Source organism: Myiozetetes cayanensis, unplaced genomic scaffold (genome assembly GCF_022539395.1).
Source record: "Myiozetetes cayanensis isolate MyiCay16 unplaced genomic scaffold, myiCay2020 scf7, whole genome shotgun sequence".
Taxonomy (NCBI): domain Eukaryota; kingdom Metazoa; phylum Chordata; class Aves; order Passeriformes; family Tyrannidae; genus Myiozetetes; species Myiozetetes cayanensis.
The window spans coordinates 49,751,491-49,769,581 of NW_026087964.1; the positions used below are offsets into that span (position 1 = coordinate 49,751,491).

Sequence of the window (18,091 nt, forward strand, 5' to 3'; positions counted from 1 at the left end):
ACCAGGAGAGGAGGGAGAATCAATGAGAGAAACAGCCCTGCAGGCACCAAGGTCTGTGAAGGAGGGGGAGGATGTGCTCCAGGCACCAGAGCAGATTCCTCTGCAGCCAGTGGTGCAGACCATGGTGAGGCAGCTGTGCCCCTGCAGCCCATCAAGGTCCATGGTGGAGCAGAGATCCACCTGCAGTCAGTGGAAGACCCCACACCAGAGCAGGTGGATGCCAGAAGGAAGCTGTGACCCCATGGGATGCCCATGCTGGAAGCTGGCTCCTGGCAGGACCTGTGGAGCCACAGAGAGAGGAGCCCATGCCAGAGCAGGTCTGCTAGCAGGACTTGTGACCCTGTGGAAGGGACCCACATTGGAACAGTCTGTGGCTGAAGGCCTGTACCCTGTGGAGAGGGACCCACACCCGAGCAGGGGAAGAATGTGAGGTGTCCCCCTGCTGAGGAGGAAGGAGCACTAGAGACATGTGATGAAGTGATGGCAGTCCCTGTGCTCTGCTCCCCTGTGTGGGGGAAAATCGGCAATAAAGTTAAACCCAGGAATAAGGGAGGAATGGGAGGAAGGCATTTTAAGGTTTATTTCTATTATCCTAGTCTGATCTGATTGGTAATAAATTAATTTTCCACAAGTTGAGTCTGTTTTGCCCAGAACAGTGAGTGATCTCTCCCTGTCCACATCTTGACCCATGAGCCTTTCACTCTATTCTCTCCACTGTCCAGTTGAGGAAAAGAGTGACAGAGCAGCTTTGGTGGACACCTGGTATCCAGACAGGGTCAGCCCACCACAAGGCTGTTCCCTGTAATAAAGCCAGAGCCTTAAGAATACGGCTTATGAAACAGTCAAAATAACTCAAAGAACTGAGTATTATTACTTTTAGTAATTCTTGGTCACTTCTTTGGGGAAAAAGTTCCTTCAATGTTTGCAGCTTCGAGTCTCTGATGTCTTCCTCTACATCCTTCTTCATAGCTGGCTGCTGATCTCCACCATTTACAAATGCCATCTTAGGCAGTTCATCTTCAGACTCTTCATCATCATCAGACTGATCAGAGCTACAATGTACAGGGGAAGAAAATAAAGAATTAAAATTTATTTTTGATTATGAATGTTTTACCCTACCAGAACATTACTGTAAGCTAAAACCAACAGATTGCACAAAATGTGTTTAAATGCATTCAGTAACAATGAATCAACTTGTACCCAAAGTGGTATCTCCATTCAGGACAAATAAGGCATGTATTAAGTATGGTCTTCTGTTTGCATTAAACACACTTCAACTTAGCAAAGGGAAGAAGAAAGGAGGAACAGATGAGGCAAATACCATGACTTACCCTAATACTGTGCTATAAAAGGTTACTTGCCAATTTAGCAACAATTACCTTAATATATTTCATCATTTCAGCTACCTGAATTACATCAGTCTACCTCAATTTTGTCTCAAAGTCTTGCTACTGTTTATTTGCCCAACAGATAAACAGATATGGATTAAGATCTTTGCAAATACTTTCCAGATGCAGCATCAACTCTGTTCTAGTTCTCAGCTCACTGAGAAAGAAAATTCAAAAGATCCTTATGCAGCATCTTAAACATATAAACATGGCAAGAGCCTTTCTGAAAAAACAAAAACCAAAAAAACCCAAAAAACCAACCAAAACCAAAACCAAAACAAAAAAAAAAAAAACCACAAAAACCCAACCAACCAAACAAAAAAAAAACCACACAAAACCCCACAAAAAAACCCAACCAAAAACCCACAAAAACCCAAACAAACAAACAAAAAACATCAAACAAACAAAACAAAACCACAACCCAACAGAATTTACTGGAAGATTTATTGTGAGAGCTAACCTGCAGGAAAAGCAATCCTATGTATCTTTAACAATATGCAGTTGTACAGATGAGAATGAACAGAAGCACAGGTCTCCCATCCTACATCTTTCCATAGACACATAAGAATCTCCTTTTGCAATGAAAATTAATTGAACTATATGGAGTTGGCCACTTCATAAGGATTTCACCATCAGAAAGGTTTGCCTGCAGGTGTCTCTACACAGTAGAAGACTAAAAATAAACCTGCTTTTTCTCACCCTATCTTTCTTAAGCAGTTGCAACAGGCAGATTGCAACACAATTCTGGAAAAAATAGTAACGTGCCACTCACATAACAGACACACAGAGAACTGTTCATCATAGAATCCCTTTCTCCCCATTCCAAAGGCATGGACAGCTGCATGGGCTCTCTGCTGTGCCTCTTAAGAGTAAGAAAATAATAAGAAATAACCCAAATTCTTCTTCAGCCCACCAAGCATCAAACAGTAAGCCTCAAAAGGTGAATCCCACTTCCACTTTAAAAATGTCTTAATGAAATATCATATTAAACTTCTTTTTGCATATTTCTCATCTTTTTGCATTGATAGGGAAGAAGATTCCTTTAAAAAATGCATTAAAAAAAAATCAATCCAATGATTGATGAAAATACTATCACTGCAATTATCCTATCCATTCCTATTAGGGAATAACATCTCGATATTTGTCAACAAAGCCAGGGTTGCACACATCAAAAATCTCATCCTCTCTGTACAGTCACATTCTTATCAAGCATGAAGAAACACTCATTTAATTGCTAAACAACTCAGACCCACAAAACCTTGTGTTAGAGTTCTGCTTTGAATTCAACAGAGTCCAGACAGTGACTCTGGCAAAAAGCTTGCAGTACACTTCCTTCTAGGAAAGACAAACTTTCTGTTTTCTGTTCTAGTCCTTGTTCAGAATGAGGGAAGCTGGGATACTCCACAAAAACAAACCACAAATCTCCCAAACACCGGGTAGCACATGCACTAAAATGCACAATGCAAAGACACTCAAATGACCAATTATGTGCAAAACCAGGCTAAATTCAGCACAAGCCAGAGCTCCTAAGCCTGGGCAGATAGAAGCTAACTCGTGCCACACTCTCACTTTGTCTGCTAAATCAATCAGAACAGTCATTGGTGAGACAAGTTAGTGGGTTCCATACACATCAATTAGCATCTGAGACAACACACGGAGACAAAGGGTTGGACACTGGGGTGCCTGGTGCAGAAGAGACTGGTGGATACACAGGAATACTGAGGACTAGAAGAGGACAAAGCTTTATGTTCATCAATCCCGCTAGGAGTCACTTGGCTGTCTCTCTCTCTTACTCCCAGCAATTGCAATACAAAGTAGGAATAGCAAGCTGTGGCTCTGCAAGTTGGATCCTGCAAAGCTTATCAGCATTGGCTCCACATGGTACGAAACCACTCGTCTTGCTCCCAGATGGGCTTGATCCCAGGAGCAGTGCAACTATATTTACACAGCACTGCACACAAGCCAATGTGCTGCATGCAACCAGCTGGCCATATCTGCATCCTTGCACAACCTACCACTTCAACCACAGAGAGAAACAGCAGTTCACTCCGCTAACTACTTTTTTTCTCCTTCTCAAGCAGCTGCCCTAAGTTGAAACTTCAGGGAAGATGCATTAAAAAGAAAATCAGAAAAAACAAAGAATTTCAGACAGTAGAAGCAGGAAAAGGCATTATTTCATTTCTGCTAACATGTCTCAGTAGCTCCGTGCTCTGTATAGGACTGAAAATCTGACAAGAGACTACACCTGTTAAGGCTGTGATTCCCATAAAAGTTTTCTACAGATTAGTTGAACCAGACTATCAAAAATGCAGGTTAAGTCATCTTGTTTTGCTTGGCACTAGAACATTTAAGGTGCACAGGCAATTCCCACACAGACAGGTAACTAGCAGGGGTTTCTTTAAACCATTCCAAATGGTTGCAGGTATCTGTCTGCATCTTGTCTCACCTGCCCTCTCCTTGCTGCCTTTTCAGCACACACTCAAGTGACTCCTGCACAGTGACTCTTCCCTCTCAGAACACTAAGAAATATAAATTTCCAAATCACTTACAAAAAATCCTTTCACTAAGCACAGTAAACACAATATGCAACTAATACTTAAATTTACCTCAGGAACTGATACTACGTATCAAAGCTCTACTGGTTTTCCTGTCCCATCAGTTTCATTAAAAAAAAAAAAAAAAAAAAAAAAGGAAGAAGCTAAAATCAACTCCAACAGTTTAAAATTAATAAAGTAAATATTTTATAGTTAAGCTCTCAAGTTAAGAGGACTGCAGAGGTGTAAATGTATAAACTTATAAATGCAGAAACATCACACTCATCATTCAGTATTACAGAACTCCTCCCTCTGAGAAAATGTCTTAGCTAGATATTTGTTCCTTGAAAATCCAGTAGGGTTTAGTTAGAGGCAGGTAAATCACAAAGGAGTAAACCAGAACCTAAGCTACCCACTGATTTTCGGTTCTGTATTTCAACTTAGAACGTCACATCAGGTTGCACAACAGAAGTCTGGTTTAAAGCGTACATTACGGCCACGTCTCTCCTCAGAGCCTTGTTTTCTTTTGCAGCACTGAAGTTTCTTGGTTCTTCATCTTCACTATCTGAAGACGTGTCTAGGAACTGCACCCCTCGCTGATGCTTGAAATAGAATTGCTTCTTTGTCCTCTGAGCTTCGGGAGTTTCTGGGATGGTGGGATACTCTGTGCAAGGCATTTCAATAGGAGAAAAAAATAGAAGATAATGACTTATAACTTTAAATATTTATTTGTACCTAAAACATCAGCTGTTATTTCTTCTGTAGACACACCAGTCATTTGAACAGAACTCACATCCTTATCCTGTAAGCTGTATTCCTTACAGTGATAACTTACCTGGTAAAGGGTCTTCAGCCCTCTTACATCAAACAAATAATTTTTATACCACAAAGTTTAAGAGAACACTTATTTTAGGTTAATAACTACAGATAAATACATATTTATTCTGGAGCAAATCCCTCTGAACTACTTCCAAGATAATCAGGACATGGATAGAAACATAGGCATATGAATGATGAGAGAAAGACTGATGCATGGAGCAGAGAACACAACGGCTGCACACAACAGCACAACAGAGAGCATTTTCTGCATGAAAGAAATCTTGCAGAAAATAAATTTAAAATAACTCACTGTGGCAGCATTGAATGGGTAAAAAGATAAATCCTAGAATTACAAGCATTTTATTGACACAAGAATCTAAAAGGTTTTGTAAGGGAAAGGCACTCAATGAACCAAAAGAAATATGATACCAAACGTTACAGAGTGCACTACTTCAAAGGAAGAAAATAACTTAAAGCTCCACAAAAATGGAGCTTAACAGTGGTTAGAGAGATGGGCGTGAACGTAACTCGAACTTAGTATTTATGAGGAAAGGTAAATAAGGGTTCAATACCAATTCAGAAGAGCAATCATTGAAGCCTTAAGACCTAAGGTTGTTAAAGAAACTTCCCTGTTGGACCATCCATGAGCTACCCTGGCAGTCACTCTCACACCCTCTGAGCTGGGACTGAGGCCCCTTCACAGCTACACACCTCACACTCACAGTCAGACCACCTTTCCCATAGCAGAGTCTCAGACATCCAGATCCTTAATATAATTTCATCACAGTGCAATAACAGCATAACAGCTCAAACTGGTGTCTACAAAGAGGAACACCGATCCTGGGCTTTTATACCCTCACAGTCTAAGGGCCAGGAAGCCTGGAGTCATGGGCTCTGCTGTGTCCCTCTGTGTCCAGTCACCTGGCCAGTGCCACACATCCCCAGGCCCTTTGATAAGCAAAGGGTTGGCAGGTCACAGCCTCTTGCCTGGGGTTCCTACGCCCCAGAGCTCTCAGTGCAGCTGCACCCCGAGCTCCCTATATTCAATGGATTCCTCAAGGAGGTCACCTTAGCTATGCACAGGAAAAATCCAGCATAAGGAGCAGGAGAGCCAGCTAAAAAAAACTCCTGGCAAAGTTGTGTTTTAATAATACAACTGTCAGTGTAAGTCCTCATATAGAAGGATCTTAAATCCTCATAATGCAAATACAGCACCATAGGCATCCTCCCCCCTCTTAACACACCCATCCTTTCTTAACACTCATGTGACAGTAAACCAAACACTACTGGTGCTGCTGACTCTGGAACCACAATTTCTGCTGGAAATAAAGGTAGTTTCTTCTGACTCCCTTCACTCATATAGAAACTCGGTGAATCAAATGACTACAGGGTGTAACATCAGTTTTCAAAGCTGATTTGCCAGTAGACACAAGACACAGATGAAGTTAGACTAAATTGATGATTAAATGCAGAAATGAGCTACAGAGTGTCTAATTCCTTCATCTGTGATAAAAGGCCTCAATTTTAATTGAATTATCCTAAAAATCTAAAGCTTTTCCATCACTTTCAAAACACAGAGGAATATGGTAATGATTTTTAGAAGAAGGAAAAGTCTCGCTTTGCAAATTAATCTTTTTATCTTGAAAAGCTGATACACATGTAAACTCAGGAATGCCTAAAAATTATTAGTTCTGAAGCAGTAATACACCATCCCAAGACAGACATCCTTGCATCCAAGACCAACATGTTGGCAGTAGAAGCTTCCTCAGCAGTACCAAAAATCTCTCGATTTTTGGAAGAAGATGTGTTGTCCTTGATGAGTTGTTTCATCTGAAAACCATTTAAGTTTTTAGATGAAGACAGGAAACGAGCAAGAGCGACCTTTGGGAATGTTATAAAGTTGGGTTAGCAAAGCAAGGGCTATCACAACAGGACAGAAATACAAGATGCATAAAAAGATGTGAATGAAAATACCAAAACAGGGCTACAAGAAGCATGAGAAATTCACATCTATACTGAATTAACAGAATTGATAGAGTCACTTTTCATGATCTTTGCCTTGTAGTTTAGGTTTAATTCCAAACATATTCCTCCTGCAAGCAGTATGACATGGAAATGACAGGTACCCGTGACAACTTTGCTAAGAAGCATCTTTAGTGGACTTTAAAACAAAACAAAAACACAAGAAAATTTTACAAAAATGGTATGGTTTACAAAAGTTATTTTATTCTTTACAGTATAAAGGTTTATATTTAAATAAAACTAATATTTACTGCTTCACTCAGTGATTTCTCATTTTATTTTTACTTTATTTAGCAATCATTGTCCAGTCTTTGTGACAACTCCTAACTATACCTATAAAATGCTGAGTGTCCTGGGGAAAAAAAAAAGTATTCTCGCTCTCAAAAGATCCAGTACTTTCTTCTCTCCCTCCTCCACGAACAGAATCCTTTATTAAGGGGGGGAAGCAGAAATCACCCATGTAATAAGTAGTCTTCATATTTAGAGTAAATTATAACCTTGTAAAGTAGTAACAGATTAAAGTTATTGCCACAACATGTATTATGGGAGGCAGAATTTTCTGATTCTAGGCAGTTAAAAAGAACTATTAAGGAATGTCTGCAATCATAAGACCGGTATTTGACTCTAAGGCCAGAAATAAGAGCACACTGAAGTACCCCTACATGTAGGCATTAACATCAAAACCAAATCCCAACAACAACCCATTTTTGCTATCACAAGAAGAGAATACACTGCCCTGTAATTCTAAACACAACCTCCTACTCAAGCCATCGATCACACTCCAAGAAAGTCAGCTCCTTCTCTCCCTAGTAAGAACAAAAGAGAGGTAATACTTAGAGCTTACCACATTTACTAACACTGTCCAACATACACTGTCCAATGGAAAGTAACTTCCACCTAGTTTTGGAAAGTAGTATCAAGCATATGCTGCTCAAGTTTACAATCTAAAAAATACTCCGTTTTCAAAGGAAAGCCTTTTTTATAGGCTAAAATAATCCTTAATAGCAGTCTTACTCTAAGGTGCTTCTTGAACATGTCCTTTAAAATTATTCAATATATCTTCCCATGAATCCTCAGAAAAGGTCACTAGGTACTGCAGTCATCACATTTTACCAGAAATACTTTAAGTAGAATTACACTCTATGAACTGAGACATAGGCAAAAGACAAGGCTTCCTCAGACCATAAAGGAAATCACAACAGATGAGAACAAAAAAGTGCAGTCCCAGTGCAAGTGAACTCTCAGCATTATAACCTCAAAGTGCAGTCATTTGGGACACATTCAAACAGTATGGAGAGGACATCAACAAAATCAACCATCAATAACAGGATTATATACTGTAGTTTAATTTAATCCACAACTTTTATTTCAATTAATTGTTGAAGCTTTGTAGGCATGCTTTTCAAGATTCGAATACAAATCTCATTTTGAAAATAACTACAGTAATTATTCTAATTTGTGCAGTTTTAACAGAGCTCTGCTCTATTTCTACAACTGGAATAATTTCATTATCATAGTACACCAGACTATTTGCATAAAACATTGCATTAAAAACATCTAAATGAAAACTAAAAAGATGCTTCACTGTTTTCTTAACAGACTAAGATTAGTATTACTGAACAGTTTGGTTAATTTGTATAGAAAATTGTAGTAAGTCACTCCAATGCATTTTTCCAACTCTTTACAGATGGCTCTCAGATATAATTTGATAACTGTTCCCACAGTTGGTTTCTACCACTCGGTCACGTGGTGTTCAGGATTACTGCCTACACCTTGTAAGCCTGTGCTATTTTGAATACACAGAAGCTGTACAAAGATGACCAATTCTTCTGGCCATTGTGCCACAAACATACACATAAGGTGTGTATGTTCAATACAAACCAACAAGAAGCATTACATACAGACATACCTGAGGTACAGAACAATCTACCAATATTAGTTTGTTCTGGGAAAACAAAACTAAAAAAAAGTAGTTAAAAAGATAATAGTGTTTCAAGACAACAGACATCACCTGACTATTTTTTTTGAAGATGACTGAAATTAAGACAACCATATCTCTTTGGTAAATGCATATTTCAGGGCACTAGACAAAACAGAAATCTGAAGAAATCCCTAGGAAATTATACTGAAGTATTTGTGCTCCTGAAGGAAAAAGTCTGATTTTAAAATTCTTTTTACATACACAATAGATCGACTACATGATACCAAAAGAAATAGGACAAAAAAGTCCTCAGTTATTTAACAGGTTTTTTTGTTTGTGTAAGTGAAAGAGAGAACACTCTGGAGGCTCTTGTTTCTCCAGTTTCTTGTACCAGTACTGTGTTAATCCACTTTGTTTGGCTGCAGAAGAAATACAATTGATATCCTCATATGATTCACTAAGCATTAGGGTAAGTTATCTTTGGTTAACTTGGTGTTAACTGCTTCTTGTACAGAAGAACTCAACAGTCTGACTTGTTTATGTATTTAGCAGTAGAGAGCACATAGAGCCATAAGCTTATCAGGTCTGTACCTTTTCCATTACAATTCAACAACAACAAACAAAAACCACAAAAAACAAACAAAACCAACAAAACACAAACAACAAACCAAACAAACCTGTCTGTTTTATTTGACCCAAGGCAAGAAAAAGTCTCTCTTCCTGTCACTAGTTAGGAAACAAGAAGGACAGTCATCTGCTAATCAAATCTTGTCTCCTCTATCACAACTAAGTGCCTCACAGCCTGCAGACAAAATTTGAGTGTTTTATTTTTGGTTAACTTCTGTAAATGTAGAAAGTGTGATTTTTATTTTCAAAATGGTTATTAATTCTTTTAAATGGGTTACATAACAATGATATTAAGTATGGGAAAGAAGTCACTAAACCATTCCATCTTCTTTAAACATTCGGTATCTGTAAATGAAGCATTTGTAAATGCAAAGCACTACTAATTACATCTCAATTTTAAATGCTAATTAGTGCCCTGATTCCAGCATCTGCATCCATGGACTCTCATTTCAGAAGGACATTTACTGTAACTTTGCCTGAACTTGTACTCTACTGTGTTTTACTGTCAGCCACCACCACCTCCTATAGTTTCCCTCACAACTACTCAGCCTTACTCTGCAGTTCATCTTTTAGGCTGCCCTTTATCTTTTATTATCTTGCATCTTAACTCATAAATTGGATATCACATCCCTTCTCCTCCACCCCTGTTGAATCTAAGCCAAGGGACACTAGTATTTTGAAAAACAGCAAGCTCCAAAGTTTGTTGGCAGCTGTGGTCTAGCTCCGTGCTTACACTGACAAAGTCCATAGGCAGATTAAAGGAAGAAATATAATATTAAAATAAAATAAATCTCTAAGACAAGTAAGCCACAAAACAAGCAGCACCATCCCTTACTTCACAACTACACTCATAGTTCAAGAAGGGTCCTCGCACTCAGTAACTCCTACACAAGACAGTGATTTATCACAAACAGGAAGACAACACCTGTTCCAAAGGGCACTTCTGCCCATTTTTCCATATAACCACTATGAAGCACACACATGCAGAAGCCAGAACTAACAGTTCCTTGCTTTTTCTGTTAAGTTCTCCCTGTCACCAAAACATTCTTTTGCTAGTGGACAGGCAACTCAACTCCAGACTGGCAACTCTCAAACCAAGACTTAGAGATTTTGCATGTGTTTTTTTTTTTTTTTAACATAAAACACCAACCAATATTTACTAATGTAAACATGGGAGCATTCCAGTCAACTGAAAACAACCAACGTGCACAAAACCAAAATTCATGGAAGGGTAAATATCCATCTACTGTAATTCTGACTTGGCTCAGCTTTACAAGAGGAACTTCTCCTTGCACATGAAAGGCTCTCTGTTATCACATAGATAAGGTATTATGATAAGCTGCCTTCCACCAAGAAAGTCCTGTGCAAAACAAATGTAGTTAAACAACGTTAAGGAATATTGTTCCATTTCTGAGTAAATGCACAGTCAGAGTCTGTCTGCTTTCTCTAATAAAACTTGTATCTTGACCACCATATCAGAAGTTATATGGACTGTCCAAGAAGCATCAAATAATCAGCAGCAAACAATGTCTGTTCTCCCCGTCTTACTCCTTCAGTAACAAAAAAGTTGCTGATGAATGTGATAATGCAGTCAACAGCCATTTCAGTTGTTTATTAGGATTAGCCAACGAATCCCAATGGGAACAGCACACCTCTACTGCACAAGCAAAAGGAAACCAATAAATTCCACAAGCAAGTTTTTCACATTTCCACAAAGACCCCAAGCTTCTGCCCAAAAAGAGGACGAACACACTACGAAACTATTACTACACTCAGCTTGTAAGAATCATTAGCAGCTTTCTCAGTCCTTTACAAAACCAGGCCCAGTTGAAAACAACACTGTTTGGTTCCTTGTATTTTCAGTTTCTTCTGTGATATTCCACATTGCTTTAGCTAAGGGCTCTACTGAAAAAGTTAAGTCTACGGTGTTGCACTTATCAGACAACTAAAAGCTTTTTTTTTTTTCTTTGAAAACCCTGAGATGTCAGTGTAAAATAAGTATCAGCAAAGAAAGTTAATATATAGGAAAACACAACTTTAACATTTAATTTGAATCTTATTTACTCACTTGAAAAAAAGAAGTAATTTCAGAAGACTTGCCTGTAAATGCACAGGTTCAATTAGAGCAAACAATGTTACAAATGCATATACTTCAGTGGAAATTGCTGTGCACAGAGAAACACATTTGTAAAACAGCCAAAGAAAAAAAAAAAAAGGACAAACACGAAAACAAAAGACAATTATTTTATTCCTAGGAATTGAGTACTGACACTGCTCTGATGCTGCACGCAAAACACCTGACTCACCGGTTATCTCTGTCACATCCGAAGCCGGGGTATCTGGCCTGTTGCTGTCATCTGTAGCTTCATCCTCCTCCCCTCCAGCGGCACCGCCCGCCACGGCAGCATCAGCTGCCGCCCCTGGGGCTGCCGAAGGGGACAGCGACTCCCGCTCCGCGCCTCTCCTCTTCTCAAAGCGAAACCGGTCCAGATTGTAGAGACTCATATTCTTAACCTACTCCTCCTTGTCCGCAGGAGAGGAGACGGGCTTGGCCGGGCAGCCTCTGTGGGAAAACCCAGGGAGAGGGAGAGGGAGAGAGGGAGAGAGAGAAAGGCAGGGCCCATCAGACACGGATCAGGAAAACGCTGGTGAGGGGACTGGCCGGAGGGCCCCAACGCTCCACCGAAACGCGGGGCGAGCGGCGCTGTCAGGCAGCGGGGATGCACCCACACACCCACCCACCCACTCACCGCCCTCCTTGCTCCCCTCACGGAGCCCGGGCACCGCCGGCGGGCCCCGCACGCACCTGTCGCGCACAGCGGCCGACCCGGCGAGGCGCTGGTGGGGAGCGGCGGCGGGGGCCCGGCCGTGCCCGGGGCAGGTGTCTCCCGGCCGGCGGGAGGAGTGCGGGAAGGGCGGCAGCGCGGGCCGGGCCGTGCCGCTGGAGCACCGCGCGCTCCCCTCAGGAGCGGGGCGCGGGCATGCCGGCGCGCGGCGATGACGCGGCCGCTCCCGCCCCGCCAATCGCCTCGCGCGGACGGGGCGCGCGGGCGCGTGCGCTTTCGCGCCTTTTTCCTCTGGGGAGCGGCTCGAGGCGGGGCCGTGAGGGGGCCGTGGACTTGGCGGGTCCCGCTTGGGCGGGGGGGATTTGGGTTTTTGCAGCCTCGCGGCGCTTCGCCGCTGCCGCCGTGACAGAGCGGGTTTGCTCCTTCCAGCCCCTGGCACCGCACGGGTGCCCTTTTGATAGATAGCACACGGTTGTGTATTCGCACCCTGCTGTCCCGCTCCGAAATCCAAAACTTTGGGTGGGGTACCGTGGGAAAAAAACAAACAAACAAACAACACACACCTAAAATAAAAGATCTGGAGCCCCAAAGCACGGGATCATAGAATCATAGGATGTTTTGGGTTGGAAGGGACCTTAAAAGATCATGTAGTTCCAACCCCTCTGCTGTGGGCAGGGACACCTTCCACTAGACCAGGTTGCTCAGAGCGGCATCCATCCTGGCATTGAACACTTCCATGGATGGGGCATCCACAGCTTCTCTGGGCAACCTGTGCCAGTGTGTCACCAGCCTCACAGTAAAGAATTATTTCCTAATATCTGGTTTAAAACTACGCTCTTTCACTTTGAAACCATTCCCTCTGGTCCTGTCACTACACGCCCTTGTGTGTACTAAAGTCCCTCTCCATCGTTCTTGTAGCTCCCTTAAGCTACTGGAAGGCCACAATTAGGTCACCCCGAAGCCTTCTCTTCTCCAGGCTGAACAAACCCAATTCTCTCAGCCCTTTTTCACAGGAGAGGTCTTCCATCACTGTAGCCATCTTAGTGGCGCTCCTCTGGACTTGCTCCAACAGGTCAATGTCCTTCCTGTGCTGAGGATCCCAGAGCTGGATGCAGCACTCCAGGTGGGATTTCACCAGAGCAGAGTAGAAGGGGAGTATCCCTTCCCTTGACCTGTTGGCCACGCTGCTTTTGGTACAGCCCAGGATCCAGTCGTCTTTCTGGTATCAAGTGCACATTGCTGGCTCATGCCCAGCCTCTCATCCACCAGCACCCCCAAGTCCTTCTCAGCAGGGCTGCCCTTGATCTGTTCATCCCCCAGCCTGTACTGATACCAGGGGTTGCCCCAGGCCTGGTGAAGCACCTTGCCCTTGATCTTGGTGAACCTTACGAGATTCCCATGGACCCACTTCTTGAGCTTGTCCAGATCCCTCTAGATGGCATCCTGTCCCCCAAGTGTGGATTTAGGGCAGTTTTCAGCTTAGGTTCCTCAACATGCTTCCAGGATTGTGTACCTTTGGCAGGAAGAATGGAAAAAACATCTCCTTTTGAAGTCTTGGGTCAGGACCCGCTGCCAGTCTGGATTTCAGCTGATGCAGCATGATGGCAGAGCCCGTGCAGCCAGGTCTGCACAGGCAAAGGCCCCTGAGGTTAGCTGGCACTGCACAGAGAACCTTGCCAGGGCTGAAATGGTGGCCTTAAATATCGAAGCGGCAGAGAGGTACCGAAACTACCTTTACATATCTGCCTTTCAAATACTAGCCAACTAAAGTGTTTCAAGGCCTGGCAGATATGAATAAGTATTATACCGGGGAGCCAGGTGCAGCAGCTATTAAAAACATTTTGCAGCGATTGTGCTGGCTGACAGAAAAAAAAAACAACAACAAAAAAAAAGCCACTTCCCCATCCGTCATGCCAGCCCTGTAGTGCTGGACTCACAGACAGCTCCTTTACCGTTGATGTTATTTGCCTTTTAAATTTCAGCAGCCCAAACAGCCGAGCAAGGATTGTGGCTGTGCTGTACAAGGTTGTGTGCCACTTGTCAGCATTACTTGTTTCCAGGCTGCGTGGAGGCAGGGCTCGCTGTGCTGTCTGACAAACTGGCTACATCCTAAAAGCTGGAGGTGATCCAGGTATATCCAGAAATGCCACCTGTACATATGTTACATCTACCTGGAAATTTCTTTGTATCAAAATCAGTTTCTATCACCAGTAGTTAGCAAATCTAGGTCTTGGCTACCTCCTACTAAATCATGATGATGATGATGATGATGATAAACTTTGATTTTCTGAAGGTGACTCTCATGAGCATTGGTTGATGTTCTCTTTGCCACTGCACTTTTTACAATACATCGCAGTGCTCAGAGGTGGCATTCATCCAGCACATGCAGCTGGTTTGACTCACTTGTGCCTGATTACAGTTCTCCTGCCCTTTCCACCAGGCAAATGCCAGGGAGAAGTGGTATTGGCTTCAAAAGGCCTTTCCACCTCACACACCTAAATAGTGCCTCCACTCACTCCAGCCTCAGGAGTTTGTCATCAGGGTTTCCACCTGAGCAAGAAAAGGCAGGTAAGCTTTCAGGAGCAAAACAATTTGGAGGAACCATTTGACAAATCAATCTGCAGTGAAGACGCCTTGCCTCCAAATCAAATATTAATCTAATATTTGGATAACAGATGAGCTGAAAGTTGTTGGAATCTGCATTGTGCTAATCCCAAATTCAAATAAGTGGCAGCTGAATGTGTAAATGGAGGAGAAGACAGATTTCCCCTGCAGAGCTGAATGCCAAGGCACAGGTGGATTTGCAGACTGGTTGGTGTCAGAACAGTGCAGTTCAGGGATCATCTGAGGTTATTCCCTGAGGCTATCCTCTGAGGAGGGAGTTCCTGGGCTAGGCTCACTGTTGACATATGAAAAGGGCTTTTATGCAAACAGCAGGTCAGTCTGAAAATAGGGTCAGGACAAATTACACTCAGGTTACCACCAACTTGAAATTCCACCCACTTAAAAGGCAAGTTACCCCAAAAATGGGAATAAAGCACCTTGTATGTACATCAGAAGTTAAGCTGGGTGAGGGGCATAGGAAGAAAATGGAGGGGCCGTGAGGACCCTTTCACTTTAGCACGTGGATTCAGCTCCTTCCTGGGACCTGATATCCATCGCAAAGCTGATGAGCTTCTTTGCAAAGCATTTTTACTGCTGTTAGCACCTCTGATGTGCTTGTCTCACACAAACTTATAGCAACACATCTAAGCATCTAAGGTTTAGGAAGAGTTTAAGAAGCATCTAAAATTTAAGACAAGACTTAGACCACTTTTTCCATGAGGAGAGGATAATAAACTATACATGTGATAGATGTCAAGTCATATTGTTTGACTGACTTCGAGGACACAGCCAAAACAGCAATGATAAATGTAGAGATAAATGGGCGGTGAAGCTGCAAAGCTGAAAGAGTAATATTAGAAAAGCTGAGACAAGAAAGATGAAAAGTTGAGACAAGAAAGGAAGTGTAAAGGGGGTCATATGCTCTGGTCAGTCTGTATTTGTGACTCAAGGCATTCAGGAACACCAGTCTTGGTGGGAAAAAGAATAAGGAAATTCCAGAACCTGAGAGAGAAAGCAAGTTCAAAATAAGAAAACAGTGAAAATGAAGGCGATTAAATTCAACACTCCAGAACATGTCAGTTTTTAAAAGCATTGTGTTAACAGGAATTAACATGAACCTAGAAAATGCTGCAGCAGATTATTTCATATTTTTACAGTGCTTTGAACTTGAAAAGACTGAGTAATTGGTAGATATTAGTATTATTAACAAGCTATGGTGAATTCTTGGCAAGCAAGGCAGGCAAAACCTCTTTTTTTAGGTGCTAATGACACCAGTTAGCTCCTGCTTACTGGAGAACTGACAGATTGCTGTCTGGTATTGTTTTGAAGGCTGATTTGTGAGACTTTTTGAAAGAATGGTAGCAGAAATTTGAAAAGAATCTATTTATATACAAAATTGCTTTCACATGCAACATTAGAGCTGTTAAATTAGGCTTGTTTTTACTTAAGCTACAGTTCTGTTACTATGCCAGTGATAGAGGAGCATACCAGATGGTATGTAGGACTTCTGAGATCATTGTGGAGGTTTACAGAGCAGTGATATATAATAATGGCCCAAACACTGAGAGAAGCAAAAGAAAATATCATCAGTTTAAAGTTACTCATTTAGAAATTAATGAGAATTGAATTAGCATTATCTTTAGTAGAAGTAAATTCAATCTTAAGGGTTTGATAATAGGAGTTAAAATATGTCAAGATAAGAAAAGCCACATTTTGACAAGGTAGTAAAATTGTTGTTTATTAGTAAACAATGAGCCAAAGCAAAGTGTGTCTGCAGCCATTCCTAACAAGTCTCTGTTGTTTCAACTATTGTTCTTTTGCCTTTGATTCATGCCCTTTGTGTGCCCTGTCACTTCAAGAAATATTCACGGGGGTGCTGCTTTGCATTAGGGGAAGGTCTCCATTAACTACAACATGAGAGCACACTGAAACTGTACTGCGGTATAAAAGCATCAGAGTCTGTGACATAGATAGATCCTTACAGCACATCTGTTGGGGCTTGCATGCAGATACTGTACAGCATAGATGGAAGGTGTTCCTGCTTTGTTATAAATTCTGAGCAACAAGACAAGTTGTCCAATGCAGATGGGTTTGTACTCTATCAATATTATTAATAATAATAAATAATAATCTATTTAAGTGTTGAAACTAGTTCAGCTGCAGCTGAAAAAGCAATGAGAGCTGTACGTAGTACATGACGTTGCTGTAGCAACCTCACCATACCTAAATATATAGATATCCAAACTGTTTTGTTGTGTGAGCTGCACAGGGATTGCAAAGTAAGGCCTTAGGTCGGAACTGTCCCAGAGCTGCCTCTTTTCTTAGAATATTGAAACATTTACAAATCGTTTCCTTAGAAAAATGTGAATCTTACTTTTAAATACTTTGTATTTCCTCAGAGTCCAATCATGGTCTTAAAATAATTGAACTGTGTGCAGTACCTGCACTGGCATAATTACTTAAGTAAAGAATTCAGTCCAGGGGAAACAAAAAACCCCAAAACTTTACTGCTTTCCATACCTGTTGGAATAGCTATTTTATTGTGAGTGACAGCTACAAAGATTGGTACCACTTCCATTTAATGTACCTCTTGAAGGTGTGGACCTTATGATATTACAGTTGACATTTCCCTTTTGTTGTTCCAAGAAATGAAAGCAGGCTAGTCTGAACTGGCTTTGTAGGTTGCCTGGTGGAAAGCTCAGTTTCATGAAACACATTTAGATCTATGGTTTATACCAGAGGACTTTCTTCTGCCCAGATCTGCTCCTTACAAGCACCTGCTGAATTGTAGATAAATCTGCCTAAGACTGGAACACCAGTTTCATTGAAACAATCAGGGAGTTTCACATTTCATTCTGCTCCCACAGCAGATGATCCATGCAGAGTTCCCCACAGGACTGCAGACTGTCTTTCGATGGTTTAAAACATTCATGATAGTGCATAGTCAAGGATGACTTAGAAAGGCTTTTTGAAGACACTTTTCTACACACCACCTTCGTTTGCTAAGTTACATTGCAAAAAATGCCTACAGTTTATTAGTCAGATACAGTTCTTCAGCAAGACAGTTTCAATTGTTTATAAATACCTTTTAATTTCTATTTATACCGTATTCAGAGTGTGTACATTACAAGGGGAACTACTAGCACGTTAAGGCTATCAATAACAGCTCAAGGTCAATAGCTGATGACTGAAGAAATAACCATAACAAGCTTCAGAAACAATCTAGTCAGTGTAAGAACTGGGTTTCAAAGGTGATAGTGATCCTGTAGACATCCAGTTTGCCAGTCCTCAGGACTGTGAAGGGATCTCAGGGTCAGAAGTGTATGAACATATATCATTCTCAAGGATCTTGGATTGGCCACCTTCAGCTGAGACCTCCCCTATTGTTTG

The 18,091-nt window shown here is 41.6% G+C and overlaps 1 protein-coding gene across 1 annotated transcript in view; it reads right to left on the reverse strand.

Moving 5' to 3' along the window:
• The window catches only part of SMARCAD1 (SWI/SNF-related, matrix-associated actin-dependent regulator of chromatin, subfamily a, containing DEAD/H box 1), a 40,739-nt gene extending 28,478 nt beyond the window's left edge, over window positions 1–12,261 (reverse strand). The window contains exons 1-4 of the mRNA XM_050338464.1: window positions 12,118–12,261; window positions 11,618–11,874; window positions 4,412–4,586; window positions 875–1,052 (exon numbers count right to left, since the gene is read on the reverse strand). Coding sequence (XP_050194421.1) covers window positions 875–1,052; window positions 4,412–4,586; window positions 11,618–11,816 — 552 coding nt within the window. The 5' untranslated portion in view covers window positions 11,817–11,874; window positions 12,118–12,261. The remainder of the gene's footprint in view (window positions 1–874; window positions 1,053–4,411; window positions 4,587–11,617; window positions 11,875–12,117) is intronic.
• Window positions 12,262–18,091: the final 5,830 nt, after the last annotated feature.